Source organism: Mustela erminea, chromosome 20, assembly GCF_009829155.1.
Source record: "Mustela erminea isolate mMusErm1 chromosome 20, mMusErm1.Pri, whole genome shotgun sequence".
In the NCBI taxonomy this organism is placed as follows: domain Eukaryota; kingdom Metazoa; phylum Chordata; class Mammalia; order Carnivora; family Mustelidae; genus Mustela; species Mustela erminea.
The window spans coordinates 20,747,814-20,765,382 of NC_045633.1; the positions used below are offsets into that span (position 1 = coordinate 20,747,814).

Here is a 17,569-nt window from a genome sequence, read left to right on the forward strand (position 1 = left end):
GGCCACTGTAACAAACGGCCACAAACTGGGTGGCTTCAAACAACAGAAATTGAAACTCTCATAGTTCTGGAGGCCGGAAGTTAGACATCGAGGGGTTGGCAGAGCCCTGGTCCCTCTGAAGGCTCTGGAGGAGGATCCTTTTTGCCTCTCCAGCTTCTGGTGGATCAGACAGTCCTTGGTGTTCCTTGGCTTGTAGATGCATCTCTCCAGGCTCTGCCTGTGTCCTCACATGGCCTCTTCTCTGTGTCTGTGTGTCCTCTCCTCTTCTTGTAAGGACACCAGTCATTGAACTTAGGGCCAACCCTTATGCAGTGTGGCCTTATCTTAATTACATCTGCACAGACCCTATTTCCAAATAATGTCCCCTTCCAAGGTTCCTACCAGATGTGAATTGGGGGGAGGGGGTACCCTGCAACCTCTTTGGCTCCTTAGCCTCGGACCCGACAGAAGAGCAGATGCTGGCTCTGAATGTGTAGTGTCCGTCTGCCCCCTAGCTGGTGGTCGTCTGCTGGGCACAAATAGCACCTGTTTCCCTGGGCCTCTCTTTGGCCCCACGGCCCACATGATTGCCCCAACAGCTGATCTGGAGCTCGGCAGACACACCCAGCCCAAGTGTGTTGAATGGGTGGATGGACAGCTGGCCGGGAGCAGGCAATTCCAGGAGGCCGCCCAGCCCAGGGCTTGTACTGGCCAGGCTGGTGGGGGGGAGTTCTTCAGTTCCCTGTTGAGTGTGCTCCAGTATGGAGTGACGTGGAGTCAGCCTGTCCTGGGGGCTCTGCTTCTCAGCTGGTTATGTGATGGAGAGAACCGCAGGCCCAGAAACCAGTGACTCAGACCTGGCAGTGTTAGGCCCAGCTCTCCTGTATGAGCGCCCTTGCCCTTGCCCTTGCCTTGAGGGGCTCCTCAGAGTCTCCTGCCTCAGCTGTGGCCGGTGCCTCCTCAGCCTCTGAGGGAGCCCCTTGGAAAGAGAACTTCCAGGTGTGTCCCCTGCCGCTGTCAGTGAGAGGCTTGCCTCCTGGCATGTCTGCCTTTCTGCCCCTCCTTGCGGGCTAAAAGGGTAGGTATCTGGGTCTCCTCACAGCAGACTTCAGGGTCCCCAGACCAGAGGCAGCTCTTGAAGCTGGTGACTGTAGCTGTTTCCTTTCTGTGGTTTGTCCTGGTTCTGGAGATCAGGGATGGGGACAGGTCTCCAGGGTCTGCTGGCCTTTCTAGAAAAGCTTCCTGGTGAATGTCGTCTGGACTCCTAGCCTGGCATTCCTCATTCTCTTCTGTCTGGCTTTTCCCATCCTCCTGACCACTTTCCTTGGCTCCTGCAGTGATCAACCCCAAATGCCCTCCTCCTCAAAGGAGCTCCTATGGTCCCCATCCCTACCCGTCCCTAAGACTGCTGCTACGAGGTGAGCTCTCTCTTCATGCCCCCTCCCCTCCCCTCCAATTAGACGCCCTGTGTTTAAGGGGAGGGTCTTTAATTCAGGAATCCAGGTCATGGTTATCACAACAACCTTCTGAGCCGATAAGGCAACTGCTTCTGTGACCTTCTGATCACAGAAAAATAGTCCTGGGCAGGTTAAATGACTTGACCCAAGGGTACTTCTCTGGTTCTGAATCCCAGTGTCGAATCTCCTCTCTCCTGGAACTCTCTGCCACTGAGTGGAGGGAAGGCCTTATATTTTGCCACCATCACCCGTTCATCCATCCATCCATCCATCCACCCATCCAATGTCTGTCCAAGGTTCTGGGATACAAAATCTCTAACGAGGAAACCAAATAAGAAAGTTATTTAGTTTATTGGATGATTTTAGGGGCAGTGGAGAAAAAGACTAGGTTGGGGAGGGGGAAGGCTAGTCGGGAGACAGCGTCACCAGGGTGACTGGAGAGGGCCTTGCCAGGAAGGTGACAAGGAGCCAAGTCTCAGGGGAGGAGAGTGGGGTGCCAGGCGGCTGTGTGGGAAGAGCCTTCCCAGCAGAAAGCACAGTGAGTGAGCACAGGGGGGCAGGGGGTCTGGTGCACTTGCTCCAGGAGGAGCAAGCCTGTGTGGAGGGAACCAAGGAGTGGGAGCGGAGCCTGTGCAGAGGGGGAGAGGGTGTGGAGCTCAGAGAGGGGCTGTTTCACAACCCAGATGAGAGATGACAGACTAGGGGTGGAAGAAATGATTGGATGGATGATAGATTTTGAAGCAGACAACAGGTTTAGCTAAGTTTTGGAGAAAGAAAGGAACCAAGAACACTTTATCCTTATTTTTTTCCAATTGCTTTATTGAGATAAAATTCAAATAGATATAATATGCTCATTTAAAGTGTGCAACTCAGTAGTTTTAAAAAAATGTGCATTGCTTAATTTTTTCAAAAGATTTTATTTATTTATTTGACAGAGAGATCACAAGTAGGCAGAGAGGCAGGCAGAGAGAGAGAGAGGGAAGCAGGCTCCCAGGACCCTAGGATCATGATCTGAGCCGAAGGCAGAGGCTTTAACCCACTGAGCCACCCAGGTGTCCCAATTGTAGAACATTTTTTTATCAGCCCCCGAAAGGAAGCTGTGCCCTTGTTACTCCTCATTCCCCACAAGTTGCCCTTGCGGCCCCTGCCCACCACTAACCTGCTTTCTATCTCTGTGCATTTCCCTGTTCTGGACTTTCATACAAATGGTATGTTCTGGACTTTCATACACATGGTATGTGGCCTCTTGTGTACGGCTTCTCTCACCGAGCATCATGTCTCCACAGTTCGCTCACCTTATAGCAGATGTCTGGGCTTCATTCCTTCTTAGCTGCTGAGTAACAAAGAATAAATATTCATTGAATAATACTCCACAAGGAATGGATATTCGTTGACTAATAATAATACTATTCATTGAATAATACTGCATGAATAGACCGCTTTTGTTTATCCATTCATCAGTTGATGGACATTTGAGTTGTTTCAACCTTTTGGGTCTTGTGAGTAATGCTTCTCTGAACATCGATGTACACAATTTTCTTTTTTTTTAAGATTTTATTTATTTATTTATTTGACAGAGATCACAAGTAGGCAGAGAGGCAGGCATGGGGAGGGGGGAAGCAGGCTCCCCACTGAGCAGAGAGCCCCTGATGCGATGCGGGGCTCAATCCCAGGGCCCTGGGATCATGACCTGAGCTGAAGGCAGAGGCTTTAACCCACTGAGCCACCCAGGCACCCCCACAGTTTTTTTTTAAGATTTATTTATTTATTTGAAAGAGGCAGAGAGAGGAGGGGCAGAGGGAGAGAGAGAATCTCAAGCTCTTTGCTGAGCACAGAGCCAGATACAGGGATTGATCCCATGACCCTGAGATCAGGACCTGAGCTGAAATCTGAAATCGAGAGTCAGATGCTTGACTGAGTCACCCAGGCGCTCCCAATGTGCACATTCCTGTGTGGAGACGGGTTTTGGGAGATTTTTTTTTTTTTTTTTTTTTTTTTTAAAAAGATTTTATTTATTTATTTATTTATTTGACAGAGAGAAATCACAAGTAGATGGAGAGGCAGGCAGAGAGAGAGAGGGAAGCAGGCTCCCTGCTGAGCAGAGAGCCCGATGCGGGACTCGATCCCAGGAACCTGAGATCATGACCTGAGCCGAAGGCAGCGGCTTAACCCACTGAGCCACCCAGGCGCCCTTTTTTTTAAGATTTTATTTATTTATTTGCGAGAGCACACACACATGTACAAGCAGGGAGAGGGGCAGGGGAAGAGGGAGAAACAGTCTCCCTGCTGAGCAGGAAGTCCAATGCGGGGCTCAATCCCAGGGCCCTGAGATCATGACCTGCACTGAAGGCAGATGCTTAACTGACTGAGCCATCCAGGCGCCCCGGGAGATTTTGTCTTAATATTAGGAATACCTTATGCATTTTTTTAAAAAAGTTTTTGTTTCTAAGTAATCTCTATGTCCAGCAAGAGTCACATGCTCCACCCACTGAGCCAGCCAGGTGCCCCTAGAAATACCTTATACATCTCTGGTACTATTTGGATTTCAGAAGTCTATTGCAGGTCATTTGAGCCTCCCACTATCTGGCACATTGTAGGCACTCCATCAATAGCTGTGGAATGAAGGCGCCACAAACCTGGTATTTTTCTTTTCCACTTTATTATGATGAAACAGGCACAGAGCAGTTGAAATTCTTGCTCAAGTCTCCACTGCTGATTAGGGGAGAGCAACTTTGGCCCCTCTGTCCTTGTGTCTTTCTCTTCCTCCCTGAGAGTCCCAGGGTCCCAGGGCTGCTCCTGGAACCGGGCAGCTCTGCCTGAGCACCAGGCTCCATCCCACAGGCAGCTTCTCCGAGGCCCTGCCACTACTGTCTGCTCCTTTGTGCTTTCTCTGGGGAATATCCCCCAGTAGGCTAGCAAGGCCAGCTAGGCTCCAGACCTGTAATGTTGCCAGAGCTGATGGACATCAGCCTTGCCTGCCTCCTCACGTGGAGTGTGATTGAGTGGGTTTGAGGAATGGCCCAGGAATGGATTTTTTAACTTTTAAGCTCCTCTGTGATCCTTTTGCAGATGGGCTTGAGCCACATCTTGAGAAGGGCTGACCCAGGGGAGGAGGCTCATTACTGTCTGGTGCTCTCAGGTCATCCAATAGGTGTTTGCTGTGCTGGATATCTGCCAGGCCCCAGGCTGGACACCTGCAGTCCTAGTGGGGATACACTGTAGGCCCTGGCCCCAGGGGGCTTATTGAAATGGGGACACAAGTTAAAAGGGACATAGGGTGACAAGTGCTGTAGGAGCACAGAGTAGAAGCACGTCAGTACTCAGTACTGAGGGGCCCAGGGTGTTCTCCCAGGGGTGAGCTGGAATTAGCTAGTCCAAGCAGTGGTGGAGTAGACGACAGTGAGGCTGGCACTTGGGGGAGACTGTTGGAAATGCATGGGGTCTGAATGCGGTTTCTTGGAGGATTTTGCAGGTGCTGGTTTGTGTGAGTCTAGTGCTCAGGGCTTTCTCAGGCCCTGGGGGGACATGAAGAGGCTTTGGGTTTACCTCTTGCCGCAGAGTCAGTGACAACCGAGGAGGGAAGATCAGAGACAGGCATGCCCCCCGAAGGTCACATGGGGCAGGGGCTATGTCACTTGGCTCAGTGTGGATGGTCGTGGACACTGAGTCAGTTGAGGTCAGCAAGGGGAATAATGTAGCCTGGAGGGATGAGAAGCAGAGGACATTATGGAGGCCGCAGGCTGTAGGCTGGCAAGAGGGAGTGGGTGCGGTCAGACCTGAGGAGAGGCAGGAGGGTGTTCCAGGAGGGGACCAGTGTGGCCATCTGGACCTCTTATGGGTTGGTTTGTGTCTTCCACAAAGGCAGGATGAAGTCCCAACTCCTACTGCATCCAAGTGTGGCTTTATTTGGAAATAGGTTCCTTGCAGATGTAGTGAGTTAATCTGACTGGTGCCCTTAGATGTGAAGGAGAAGAGACGCAAAATAGTGATGCAGGGAGACGTGTGTGCTGTGTGAGTAAGATGGGAAACCCACAGGGATGAGCCAGGGACTGGTGCCGGGAGCCACCAGAAGCTGGAAGAGGCAGGAAGGAACTTCCCTTAGCCCTTTTGGTGGGAGCATGGCCCTGTAGACACCCTGTTTTTAGACTTCTGGGCTCCAGAACTATGGGGCAAGGCATTTCTTCCTTCCTTCCCCCCTCCCTTCTCTCTTTTCTTCCTTCTTCCCTTCCTTCCTTCCTTCCTTCCATATTTAATTAGTTTCAAGCGAAAGGCTTCCCATGACCAGGAATCGAAACACTTCTGTGGCTTTAAGCTGCCCAAGTTGGGTTTCGTGGCAGCAGCTCCAGGAACGGGCTTTGATGCAGGAATTTGGGGCCCTGGTCCTGCCCGGCTGGCAGGCAGACAGGCCGTTGGCTGGAGCTCCTCAGATGGAACCTGGCAGAGACTATGTGGGGCCCCTGGTGTTGATCAGGAAGGGTCATTCAGTGTGGAATGTTCACTTGCCAGGGGCAGTGAGTGTGGAATGTTCACTTGCTCTTGCCCCGCCCTCTGGCCTGCCCTTGGCTTTGACCTTCCTCTCCCCAGGGGAGCCCCGTGGGAACTAGAATTCCGCTCGCCCTGACCTGCATGGTCACCAGGCTGCTGAAGGGAAAGAAAGTCCTGGGTGACAAGAGCCTCCTTTGGTTTCAGTGTTTGAAGAGACAAGACAAGAGCTCAGACCCTTGGTGACACTAATGCCAACAAGAAGGAAGTCACTCTTGAGTTTAATTGCCTAAAATAATTTCTCCCTGGGGGTTGGGATGTCCAGAGGGGGAGCTCTGTGAGAGGGACAGAGCCACATCTCAGTGGGAAATCGTGGCCCACGTGTCTGAGGGTCACTGGGCTAGGCCATTTGAGGATATAAACTGGGAAGCCTGCTCCTGGGGAGACATGGGATTTCTAGAATATTCTACCATAGAGTTGCCTGGATATTCCTTGCCTGTGGTGTTCCAAGCTCTGAAGTGCCCTTGAGGCTTTGAGAGTTTGTACGGTCCATGGAGCAGTGAGCGGGCAGAGGTCTTCTTCCTTTTCCCTTGTGACCCAGACTCTGGAAGTCTCTTCTGGCTGGTGTCATTTGGCCTCTCCAAATCCTGAACTCAGAAGCTAAGGGCTGATCTCATGTAGCTTTCGTGGAACTAGCTGACCTTTGTCCCCTGATGACGAGGATAGTGAGCCCCTCCCTGCATTCTCCTCCCTGTGACACCAGAGCAATCGGAGTCATGGGGAATGCAGGGCTGGGCTGGGTGTACAGGGCTTCCTTGAGCTTGAACCTTACCCCAGTCCTTCCCAAAATCTCCATGGAGAGCTGTGCTGGGGGACCCAGCCGGACGTCAGAGCCCTCAGCTGGCCCTTGTTGGGAGACTATGCCTTCTGTAGGAACAGGCCAGGGGAACAGATGGGTGACCCCAGGAGTGCTGGATCTCTGAGTGGATGAGGGATCCAGGACTCTGTGTTTACATCCAGCCTTGCCCCCAGCTCAGTAGGCAGCTTCCAGAAGGTCACCTCTGCTGTGAATTGAGTGAGCTGGACTAGTTAATTTCTAAGTTTTCTTCCAGTGCTACAAATCTCTAAGACAAAAATAACCAAAACAAGTTGCGGTTTGGGGCCATGAGTTCGAGGACCTGGGAGTGGAGCCCATCTGTTGTGAGCTTGGTGAAGCCTTTTGGGAGAGAAGGTGGAAAGATCTGTGTCTTGGTATCTGGATAGCAGTTTTGCTGAAGGGGATCTGGGCCGGAGCACACAGGGCAACAAACCAGGCAGAATATTCATGTTATTGCTGCTCTAGCCTTTGCCCTTGGCTCGATCTTCCTCCGTAACCTTCTCTGAGTAGACTTGGGGGCAAACAGCTTCTCTGGTCATCTTGGCAGCTGGAGGTGTGATCTGCTAAGGACACCTTCTGAACAGGTGTTGGGGAGGCTGGGTACCACTAGTGGGGGCGAAGGGGCCGCCTGTGGTCACACAGACCCATGGGTGGAGCCCTTCAAAGCTGCAAAAACATTAGCTCTGATTTCAGCCCAGCAGGACAAGCGAAGTGTCTCTCTCGCTCCATCTCTGTGACACGGTCAAAGCGACTTTCTCAAGACTGGAGTCATTTCTTTTTTTTTTTTTTTTTTTTAAAGATTTTATTTATTCATTTGACAGAGAGATCACAAGTCGGCGGAGAGTCAGGCAGAGAGAGAGAGAGAGAAGCAGGCTCCCGCTGAGCAAAGAGCCCAATGCGGGGCTCGATCCCAGGACACTGAGATCATGACCCGAGCCGAAGGCAGCGGCTTAATCCACTGAGCCACCCAGGCGCCCCAAGACTGGAGTCATTTCTGAAGGGCTTATTGCTTTGCTTCCTGGGCTCGCTTATTCCAAGGACAGTGAGGACATGCCGGCACTTGGTGGCCTCTCTGGCTGTGTTGCCACTTCTGAGAGCTGAGATGGGCCCTTATTTGCTCTTCCTTCAGGCAGAGCCTCTCACCCATCCTCAGACACACGCGGCCCGCAAGTGGGTCGTCTTAGGCATCCTCCTGAGGGTGCCTTTGTGCTAGGGGTGCCATGCAGGGTTACCTCCCTTCAGTGGTGAAAGGGAGGAGTCTGGGGGTCTGGGAGGAGTCTGGGAGAGGGAGATGTGCATTGCCTCAGCCAGTTTCTGGGTGAGTCAGGACTGACTGGAAGTGGTGGGGGTCAGTTACCACAGGAGTCAATGTGGGGCTCAGCAGGATGGGATCTGGGGCCCAGGAGTGTTGACAGCTGAGGCCCATTCTTATCCCAGGCCAGCTGGAACCTCATTGAAAAAATCAGGTTACCCCCAGCATGCCCACAACTCCACGCCCGAGCTGCTTCTGGCTATTCGAAATGGAGAAGGAGCCCTTGGCAGAAAGACCGTCCTGGCCCACTGACTGACCCCCCAGAAACAGAGGGTTGGAATGAGTGGAGTGAAGGTGAACCATTTTGGCTCCTGTCCAAAGCTTGTTCTGTTTTGGCCTACTCGGTGAACTTGGGATTTGGCCTGGCATCTTTGCTTTTCTAGGAAATTAGTATTATTATATCTGACATTGCAGGATGCTTTTATTTTATTTTATTTTTTAAAATATTTTATTTATTTATTTGACAGAGAGAGATTACAAGTAGGCAGAGAGGCAGGCAGAGAGAGAGTGAGGAGGAAGCAGGCTCCCCGCTGAGCAGAGACCCCGATGCGGGACTCGATCCCAGGACCCTGAGATCATGACCTGAGCCGAAGGCAGCGGCTTAACCTACTGAGCCACCCAGGCGCCCTGCAGGATGCTTTTAAACATCAACTGATGCTTAAAATACTTTGAAGGGGATGGCAAAGGAGGTATTATTACCTGCATTTTATGGATGAATGGAGTTGGTGCAGGGGGAGTGAGGACCAAGGTCACATTGCCAGTTAGTGAGACATGGAGGAGCTTCTGACCCCATCCAGAGACCATTCTGGCAGAAGGAAGCCCCAAGATGTGGTCCTAGCCCAGGCTGGGGAAAGCATCAGATCCATTTCCCAAGCTCAAGAATCAAGCAGACTACCCCCTGCTTCCCTGTCTTGGGGATGCAGTGGGTCTGGTGAGTCATTGTTCACCCCATTTCCAAGCCCAGGTGACTCTGACCAGAACTCAGGGCAGCCATCTGACCAGGACCTTAGGGAGCCACACTCTTTGGCTCTCAGTAGGTCTCTCCCTGCCTGGTGACCTCCCAGAGATCATCCTCCAGACTCCAGGGGGACTCCATGTCTTTGGGTGGGAAGGTGGGTGGTGGAGGGTGCCAGCTACCTGTCTCGGGATCTAGCATGTACCTCTCCCTCCTGCCTTCCCTCCCCCACTCAGCTCACCCCCTCTGAATGGAGGAAGTATTATCCAACAACTCCTACAAGGATTTCTCTTCACTTCAGGCAGGGCCGATCTCTGGGAAAACTGGGTTTTCCACAAGCTGTCCCTTTAATCATTGAGTCACAGTAAGGGGTGAGGACTTCGGGTTTTACTTCTTTCAGAGGCATTTGCCTTTCAGAAGGGAGTGTTCATCCAGAACCGTGAATCCCCTGGGCATCAGTAACAAGAATATGTATATGTGATGGTTGTGGGATTGTGCGTGATTTCTCTCCATAGCACCCAAAGCAAGAATTCCCAGGAATTAGGGATGGGAATGGGGGGTGGAGTTCTTCTGTAATTCTCTGAACTTTATGGGTTAAAAGCAATTGTCTTGAAGTCTTAATCCTTTTTAAAGGGAGGGGGAAGAGGATAGACTCAGAAGCTGGCTCACCCCCTCTCCTTTCTGGGGATTGGTAGCCTGGTGCCAGGAAAGCCAATGAGACTTGGTTGGTGGGGAGCTGGCTTCGAGTTTAACTGTGTCCTTGGGGCAACCACTCTTCAGAGTTTTCGGTCCTTGACCAGTGAAATCAAAACACTTTGTCTGGTCTGTGAGGCGGTCAGTTTTGACTCCTAATCCCATGGTTCTCTCTGATTGGTGCCATTGTCATTGCGTCCTATCCCCTGGGTGAATCATTTTGGGGCTGGAGTCCAGCTGGGGACTAGCTGTCCTGGTGGGATTAACCTTGACTTTAGGAGCTTGGCCAGGGGGCCAAAGAACCTTCCCAGGATGGCAGCCTCACCCACTGTACCCTGGGTCCCCTGTCCAGGGGGAAAGAGGTAAAGTCCAACCAAATGACAAGAGAGAGGGTCCCGGGGTTCTGGGAGGATGTGGACACTTCCCTTCTAGGGTCCTCAGCACGGGCATCTGCAAAGCTGTCTGAAGGCTCATCCAAGAAGCGAAAGAACGAGGGGCCCTGAGTGGTGAACATTTACTCAGTTAATAAGGTCAAGAAAAAAAATGTGACACTTAAAGAGGCTGCTGACCATTGGCCCAGTCCAGGAGTGTTCGGAGACAAGATCTAGGACCCAGAAGGGGTCAGTCTCCTGCTCTGGCTCTGTAAACTGTCTTTCTCGAGGGCTCTCAGCTATACTTGAGGCATGGCAGACAAGCTGTCTGAGTGTCTGGGTGAAGGACAGCCTGGTGAAAGACGTGGGACCCTCTGGATGCAAGACTGGTGTTCCTGACTTCTGGGTACACAAGTGTCCAGGGCTAGAACTGGAAAGCGATGGTCTCTCTAGGGCCTTATTACGATGACTCATCTACGTGACTCTGTATGTGTGACCGTCAGAGGTATCTTACCTGTGTGTGACTTGGACTCTGTAATTTGAAATGGATGAGAAGACACATGGAGGATAACCTTGGCCGAGCCTCAGAAACACATGTGCTAAGGAGTCTTGGACAGGTGGGATTGAGTCTACCTTCTACTCTGTGGAAGCACTGAATAAATTCAGCCTCTAGAGCTGGCCTGAGTACAGGTCAGCCAAACAAAATCTCAGGTTCTGACCTTCCTTCTCCTGATCTCCAGCTTCAACACAGACTCCCTGACGCCTGGCAGCCAGGGTGGCTCAGAGCCATGGTTCTCAAACATCGGTGCTCGTTAGCATCACCTTCTGGAACATGCAGCTTACACTGACCCGCCCTTGGAGACTGGGCGTCCCTGCTTGGAAAGCCCTGCGGGTCTCTGGTACTGCCCACACGTGGCCCGGGAACTCCGCTTTGTGTCTTGGCCCGAGCTCGAGCCCATTCCTGGAATGCTTGTTGGGCAAATGACTTTCCTGAGTCTGCTTCCTTAGAGGTTAATAGTCCTTGCTTCCCATGCCTCAGAGGGCTGCCGGGGGCAGGGAAGAAGAACGTAAAACCACTTCTGGTTTTACCACCAGTTCTGCGTGAGGGTGAGACATCACCCAGCTCAGTGCGTGGCAAACATTGGTCAGCAGATGCTATACGGGGGGGCTCCTTGGACTTTTGAGGAAAATGATCAATAGGAAGCTAGTGGAATTTTTAGGGACAAGGCAGGATAGGCAGGAGCAGTGGCTGTCACCCCCCCTTCCTTAGGCCCCCTATCCTGTCCCTGGGAGGCACAGACAGGCCCAAGGGAAGCAGCTGCCAGGAGATAAAGGGGTGGTTGAATCCCAGCTCCTTCATCTTCCCACACCTATGAGACCCATTGATGGAGCTCTAGCCTTCGTGGGGCATGGTTTGCGAGCTACGTGGGGGCAGAATGAACTCTGGACTGAGAGCCATGAACCTGGGCTCTGTCGCAACCCTATCCTGACCTTGGGAAAGTCTCTAAAGCTCCCTGGCCAGAGCTTCCTCCTCTGCACCTGGACTCAGGCCCCTGGTGACTCCACAGTTCTGAGTCTGTGTGAGAAGAGCTTTGGAATGGGTTAGGAGCTGACTGGTGGTAGAGAGAGGAACTGAGCCTGGAGCCCCCACTGGGGCCGCTGGTGGGGCAAGCTGCCAAAAGGCTGACTCCAAAGACGGCAGAGGCGGTGTCAGGAGAGAAAGCAGACCTGGTTTAGGCCATGCTCTGCCTGGCATGCGGGCCTTCCCGTGATCTGTGGGGTTGAGCTGGGGGCTTGCTATTCGTGTACTCTGATGTAAGCACCCAGGCCTGCCCAGGTCAGGGCAGCTGCCTTGGCAGCAGCACATACAGTACAGCACTGTGTGTCCCGGGGCAGACCAGGAGTCATCTTACCAGGGCCTGAACCCTTTTGGGGTGTCTGGGGTGCCCTGTGCCTTCCCCCACCTCCTCCAGGGGCCACTGGGGGGTTTCAGCTAGATGCTGGGGAAATCAGGGAGGGAGGGAAGACACTGGATTTGATTTAATGGAATTGAATTTAATCAGAGCCTCTGACTGCCTCCCAGAGGAGATATCAGGCCCAATGGCATAGCTGCTTCTTGGGAATTAGGTTCTGGGGGTCCAGTGGCACAGCTTGTTTCATTGAGAGTTTTTTCTATCAGTTATTTTTAGCCTGGGAAGAAAGGTCACAGGGCATGGAGGCATCATCCTTGGACTTTCTGCTCCCAATTGCTTAGCAGGTCAGTGACAGCTTGACACTAAATCATAAAAACCAGGAAAGGATATGGATGTACACACACAAACACACAGAAACAAACAAACACACACACACACACACACACACACACACACACACACTCCTGTCAGGGGCCCAGGAGTGGGAATAAACAATGTGAAGTTCATGTTAAGCCCCCAAAGTATGGGGTCCTCATCTCCCTTGGGATTATGTAGCCCTTTCACCCTTACTAGAGACAGGGTATTCTGAGAATATTAGAAACACCACAGATGGTCAGACCCAGAGTATGTTCGACCCACAATCTCCACCATCATCATCACCATCACCGCCATCCCCACCATCCCCACCAATCCCCACCATCATTACTACCATCACCACCATCCTTACCATCATCACTACCATAACCATCACCACCACCATCCTTATATCATCATCACCACCACCACCACCATCTCCACAGTCCCCACCTCACCACGATCATTGTCACCACCATCACCACCATCCTTACCATCATATCTCACCACCATCACCACCACCATCCTTATATCGTCATCATCACCATCACCACCATCCTTACCATCATCATCACCCCCATCACCACAGTTCTTACCATCATCCCCACCATCATCATCACTATCACCACAATTGCCACCATCACCTTCCTCACCATCCATCCCTACCATCATAATCATCATTATCTTCATCAATAATAGAGGGCAACAGGGCCTGAGGAAAGGGCTAGATTCTCCAGAGAAGCATGGACCATTGCTATTCCAAGGGCGAATGCCAAGCCTTGGGTGACTCATCCAACTTGGGAGTCCCCAGTGGGCACAAGAGTGGGGAGGGTCCAGGAGCAGAAGTCTTGGGCTCAGGGACTCAGGGCTCAGGATTATTTGGTTTATCAGTGGTTTGCAGCTTTGGCTGCATAGTAGAATTACTCAAGGTTGTTTTGTTGTTGTTGTTTGTTTATTTTTGTTAAAGTCCTGATGCTTGGGATATATCCTAATTCAATCAGAACCTCTGAGGAGAGGGGAAGAGTGGCACCAAGAACTGGGTGATTCCAATGTGTACCCAGTGCCCAGAACCACTGCATCAGAAGCATTTTTATCCTCTGGTATAGACTGGTGCTTCTCAAACTAAAGTGAAAATGACTCACCGGGGCATCTTGTGAAACTGCAGATTCTAATTCAGTGGGTCTGAGCTGGGGCCCGAGAGTCTGCATCTCTACCAAGCTCCCGGCTGCTGCTGCTGCTGCTGCTGCTGCAGGTGCCCAGCCACACTCTGAGCAGCGTGGGTAAAACACCCCACTTTAGGGCCAGGCAACCTCCTTTGCTGCTCAGTAGTTAAATGGCTTCAGCCAGTTGCCAGCTGTGTGTTGGGCAAGGCATTCAGTGTCTCAGATTTCAGTCCTGATCTCAGCTGTAAAAATAGCAAGAGGAAGACTTGTCTTCCAGAAGCAAGTGGGATGAAGTAAATCGAGTAAGATCAGTTAATGTCTTATTTGCATGAAATGCTTTAACATTGCCTGGCACACTGAAAGCTTGTACAAATCTATCTCTTATGAGGTATAGTACCTGTATCTTGCTGCTCAGACTGTCAGTATCGATGAGTTAAACAGAGTTCCTGCCATAAGTTTTTCTCTAGGGAGTCAGGGGGGATGGAGATGGAAACAGAAGAATTAGGAGATAAGGAAAGAAAATTTTAACAGGTAACCTCCAGCTCTCCCCTAGGGGAACCAGAAATTTTCCTTGTACCCAGGTGTCACCACGGACCTCTCTCCCTGGCACTTTCTGTGGCTCTCAGGGACTGGGGGAACACAGGGAGGATTATCAAAGCCTTAGCTCTTGCAGTCTGGATGTGGACAGAAGGCGTGTGCAGGGAGGGGTGAGGTCCCAGGGAGAAGGGGTTCCCGTGTGCACCCCTAAACACAGGTTGACATAGGAGGCTTGGATGAGGAGTAGACAGTTCTGGATTCTAGTCACCCACTGGCCACCTGCTGTCTTAGGCAAGTCAAAGACTTTCTCTAGATTTTCTGAAATGTGTCTGATGGTAATCAAGACGGTCAAGTGAGGTCGTGAGTGTGAAAGTGTCCTATCAATATAAGCGGCTCCTTTATAATTAAAGGCACCCAAATTTCCTCCTGAGTTTGATCGCAGGTTGCTGCTATAGGGGTCAGTGAGAAAATAGTTGTTCTTGGCCCTTGGAGGCTATCCTAAAAGGGGAGCCCCAAGATGTGGTTTTTCTTTGTGGGAGGCAGAGGTGGGAGTACCATGCTGTCCCCAGCAGAGGGGGGATGCTGCTTCCTCAGAAAGCATCTTTGTGAGTTAAGGGAGTCTTTGGGGCTGTATCAGCTACCGAAAGATAGGGTGCCAGACCTCCATTGTCCCCCTCCTGGAGCCTCCCCCTTAAACAGGTCCCAACCTGGGTGGGAGGGGACAGAAGGGGTAGTCTCAATCCTCTCTCCTGGCTCCATTTTATACTTAAATCCCACTTACCTCCTGCTGGAGGTCTCTGGCACAGACTAGGCCCCCACGGACTCTCTCCTGCTCTGCTCTCTCTGCACCCTCAGCTCTCCGTGGTAAAGCCACGGGCCCTTAGAAGGGGATCCCCTCGGGAAGGGGTTGGCTAAGGCCACCGGGAAGCCCTGGCCCTGCCTGTTTTGGGTAGCTCCTCCTCCTCAGGCCGTGTCCCCTCTAATTTAAGCTAGCAAGGCTAGCAAATGCCTGCCCATAAGGAGACAGTTGAATGTGTGACTTAATAAGGCCGAGAGCCACAAGTAATCCCCTAAGTACTTGCTGTGGAACCTGAGATGATCTGGCCGGCGCACACCTGTTTTCACTCCTTTGCTGATAGCAGTGTAAAAAGCCTGCCGGTTAATGACTCTAGGAACTGACCAGGGGGTGGAATGTCCAAGCATCTGTCCTATCTTGGAAAGATCTCTTGGTGAGCCTCGCTGCACGTGCCTGCTGCAAGGTTGAGGAAGGACTGGAAGGGATCGCTAAATTTCCCTCCTCATGGTGATCAGGACCCAGTGGAGGCTTGAGAGTCAGGGGCCAAGGGTGGGGTCCTAGAGGCAGCTCAGCTGCTCCCTCTCCCAGGGATGTAGAGTGGGTGATAATTCCCAAGCCACAGCTTCCAGGTCTTGGGTGGAAGTCCGAGTAATGGCCACTCTGCTTGCCTCAGAGGGCAGCTGTGAGGAGCAGGGAGGGAGGTCTACACCTCCCTTCCAGAGGACAGGAGCTAAGTGGCATTAGATTCTTTAGAGAAGCAGAGTGAGTGCCAACCCTGTGAAACTGACCAATGGTGTTCTAATCATTTAGAACGGCAAGTTTCCGCTTCGGGTGGCACGGAAGATGTTGGCAATTTGTTGGAGAATCATTTCTCTGCTGGAGAAGCAAGTCTAGAGGAGAAGGAAAGGGCGCTTTATGCGGAGGCGGCCCCTCAAGAGAAGACCCTGCTCCTTCACTCCCCGGATGGCAGGGAGGCTGAGAGCTCGGAGCAGACAGCCGCTGGGTCACCTGCCAGCGCCAGCCCGGGCCCTGGTCCCGAATCCAGCCTCTCCAATGCCTCAGCCTCAGAGTCAGCTGCCCCCAGGGACCCTGCGGGACCCGGGGAGGAAGAAGTGGGCCCACCCAGAGCCAGCATCCTTCCAGCAGAAGGAGAGGGCAGGCCTGGGGAAGAGCTGGGACTGGGAGAGGGCCCAGGACAGGAGGGGGCGACTGAAGGGCAGGCTGGGAGTGGTGCAGTCCCCGAGGAAGCTGAGGAGGTTCTAGGGGACCACCCCGCACAGGGGGCAGCAGGAGGGACTGCGCAACCAGAAGGCTTGGGAGCCTCTCCTGCCATGGAGGTCACGGAGGTCACGGAGGTCCACGCCCCTAAGACACAACAGGACAGCCCAGGGCGTGATCAGGAGCCAGAAGTGCCAGATGGAGGCTTGGACATGGACACAGAAACCAAGGAGGGAGCCGAGGACCAGGGGGAGCCCAGCCCAGTCTCAGAGACCAGCTATGCACGGAGCTCTGAGGCGGGGGACACCCAGGAGGACCACCCCCCTGAGGCCCAGGCCCCAGGGCTGACGGAGGAGGCCCTGGACGAGGCCTCCTCTGAAGAAGAGAGTGGTGACCACGGTGGAGGCGAGGAAGGAGGAGGAGCACCATCTGAAGAATCTGAGGAGGACAGTGGCGACGGGGAGAGTTCAGAAGAAACTGGGGGTGCCTCAGAGGAAGCCGGGGAACCCCAGGAAGCAGCAGGAACCATGAGCCCTGGAGATGAGGGGCCCCAGCTGAGCTCTGAGGAATTGAATACAGGACCCGAGGGGGACGAGGCAGAGGAGCCTAAGGAGGGGCCTCAGGGTAGGGGAGCATGAAGATTGATCCCAGCCCCTGGGGCAGCTGCTCTCTTCCTGCAAGACGTGTGTGGTGGATTAGGCAGGGACAGGGTGTGGTAGGAGAACCCGCAGCCAGCTCCTGGTTTGCTGGGTGGAGGCCCCAGCCAGGATGCCTGGCCCATGAGGGGCCTTTGGGCTGCTCAGTGGGAGGTCGCACCATGGACAGCCCAGAATAACCTGGTCACTTCTGAGTGACGCCCTCCGGAGCTTTCCTGTTAGGGTCCCTCAGTCCACTTCAGTGCAGACCACTGCCTTAACCTGAAGGACACGGGGCACGGTGTCAGGTTTTGAGGTCCTGTGGTGGCAGGCTGGTGGAGAGAGTTGTGGGTAGGGTGTGTTCAGAGCCCCCTGGGGTCTCCCCTTGAAGGCTAGGCCAGGTCTGGTGGGGTGGACGGGGAATGGGGTCAGGATGGTGATAATGAGGGACGCTGGTGTCCTGCAGGCCTGGGGGGTGGGGCACAGGGGAGGGCGGGGCCGACACTAGTGATGCAGTGCATCCTAAGGATGGCCAGCACCCCCCATGCTGTATCCGAATATGCTGGCCTGGACCAAGAGCGACTTGCAGGGTACAGGGCCTGGGCTCAGTCATCTGTCTCCAGTGTGGCCCCCCAACATATTTCCTTGCAGGATTTAGTTTCCACATTGCTTGTTGGGTATTTGCACTCTCCACAAGGGGGAGGGCCTGCAGCCAGCTGGAGACCCCCCCATCCCCCACCCCCCACCCCTCACTGTGTCTGGGATTGGGCTGTCCCAGGGGATCTTGGAGAATCTGTTCCTGAGGTGTTGCATGAGACACAGTGATT

The 17,569-nt window shown here is 52.9% G+C and overlaps 1 protein-coding gene across 2 annotated transcripts in view; it reads left to right on the forward strand.

The window, feature by feature from the left end:
- Positions 1 to 17,569, forward strand: part of SRL (sarcalumenin) — a 45,116-nt gene that overhangs the window by 16,203 nt on the left and 11,344 nt on the right. The window contains exon 2 of one of the 2 annotated variants that reach the window (XM_032328242.1): positions 15,700 to 16,731. The exons of the other annotated variant lie outside the window; for it this stretch is intronic. Coding sequence (XP_032184133.1) covers positions 15,700 to 16,731 — 1,032 coding nt within the window. The remainder of the gene's footprint in view (positions 1 to 15,699; positions 16,732 to 17,569) is intronic. 2 annotated transcript variants of the gene reach the window in all.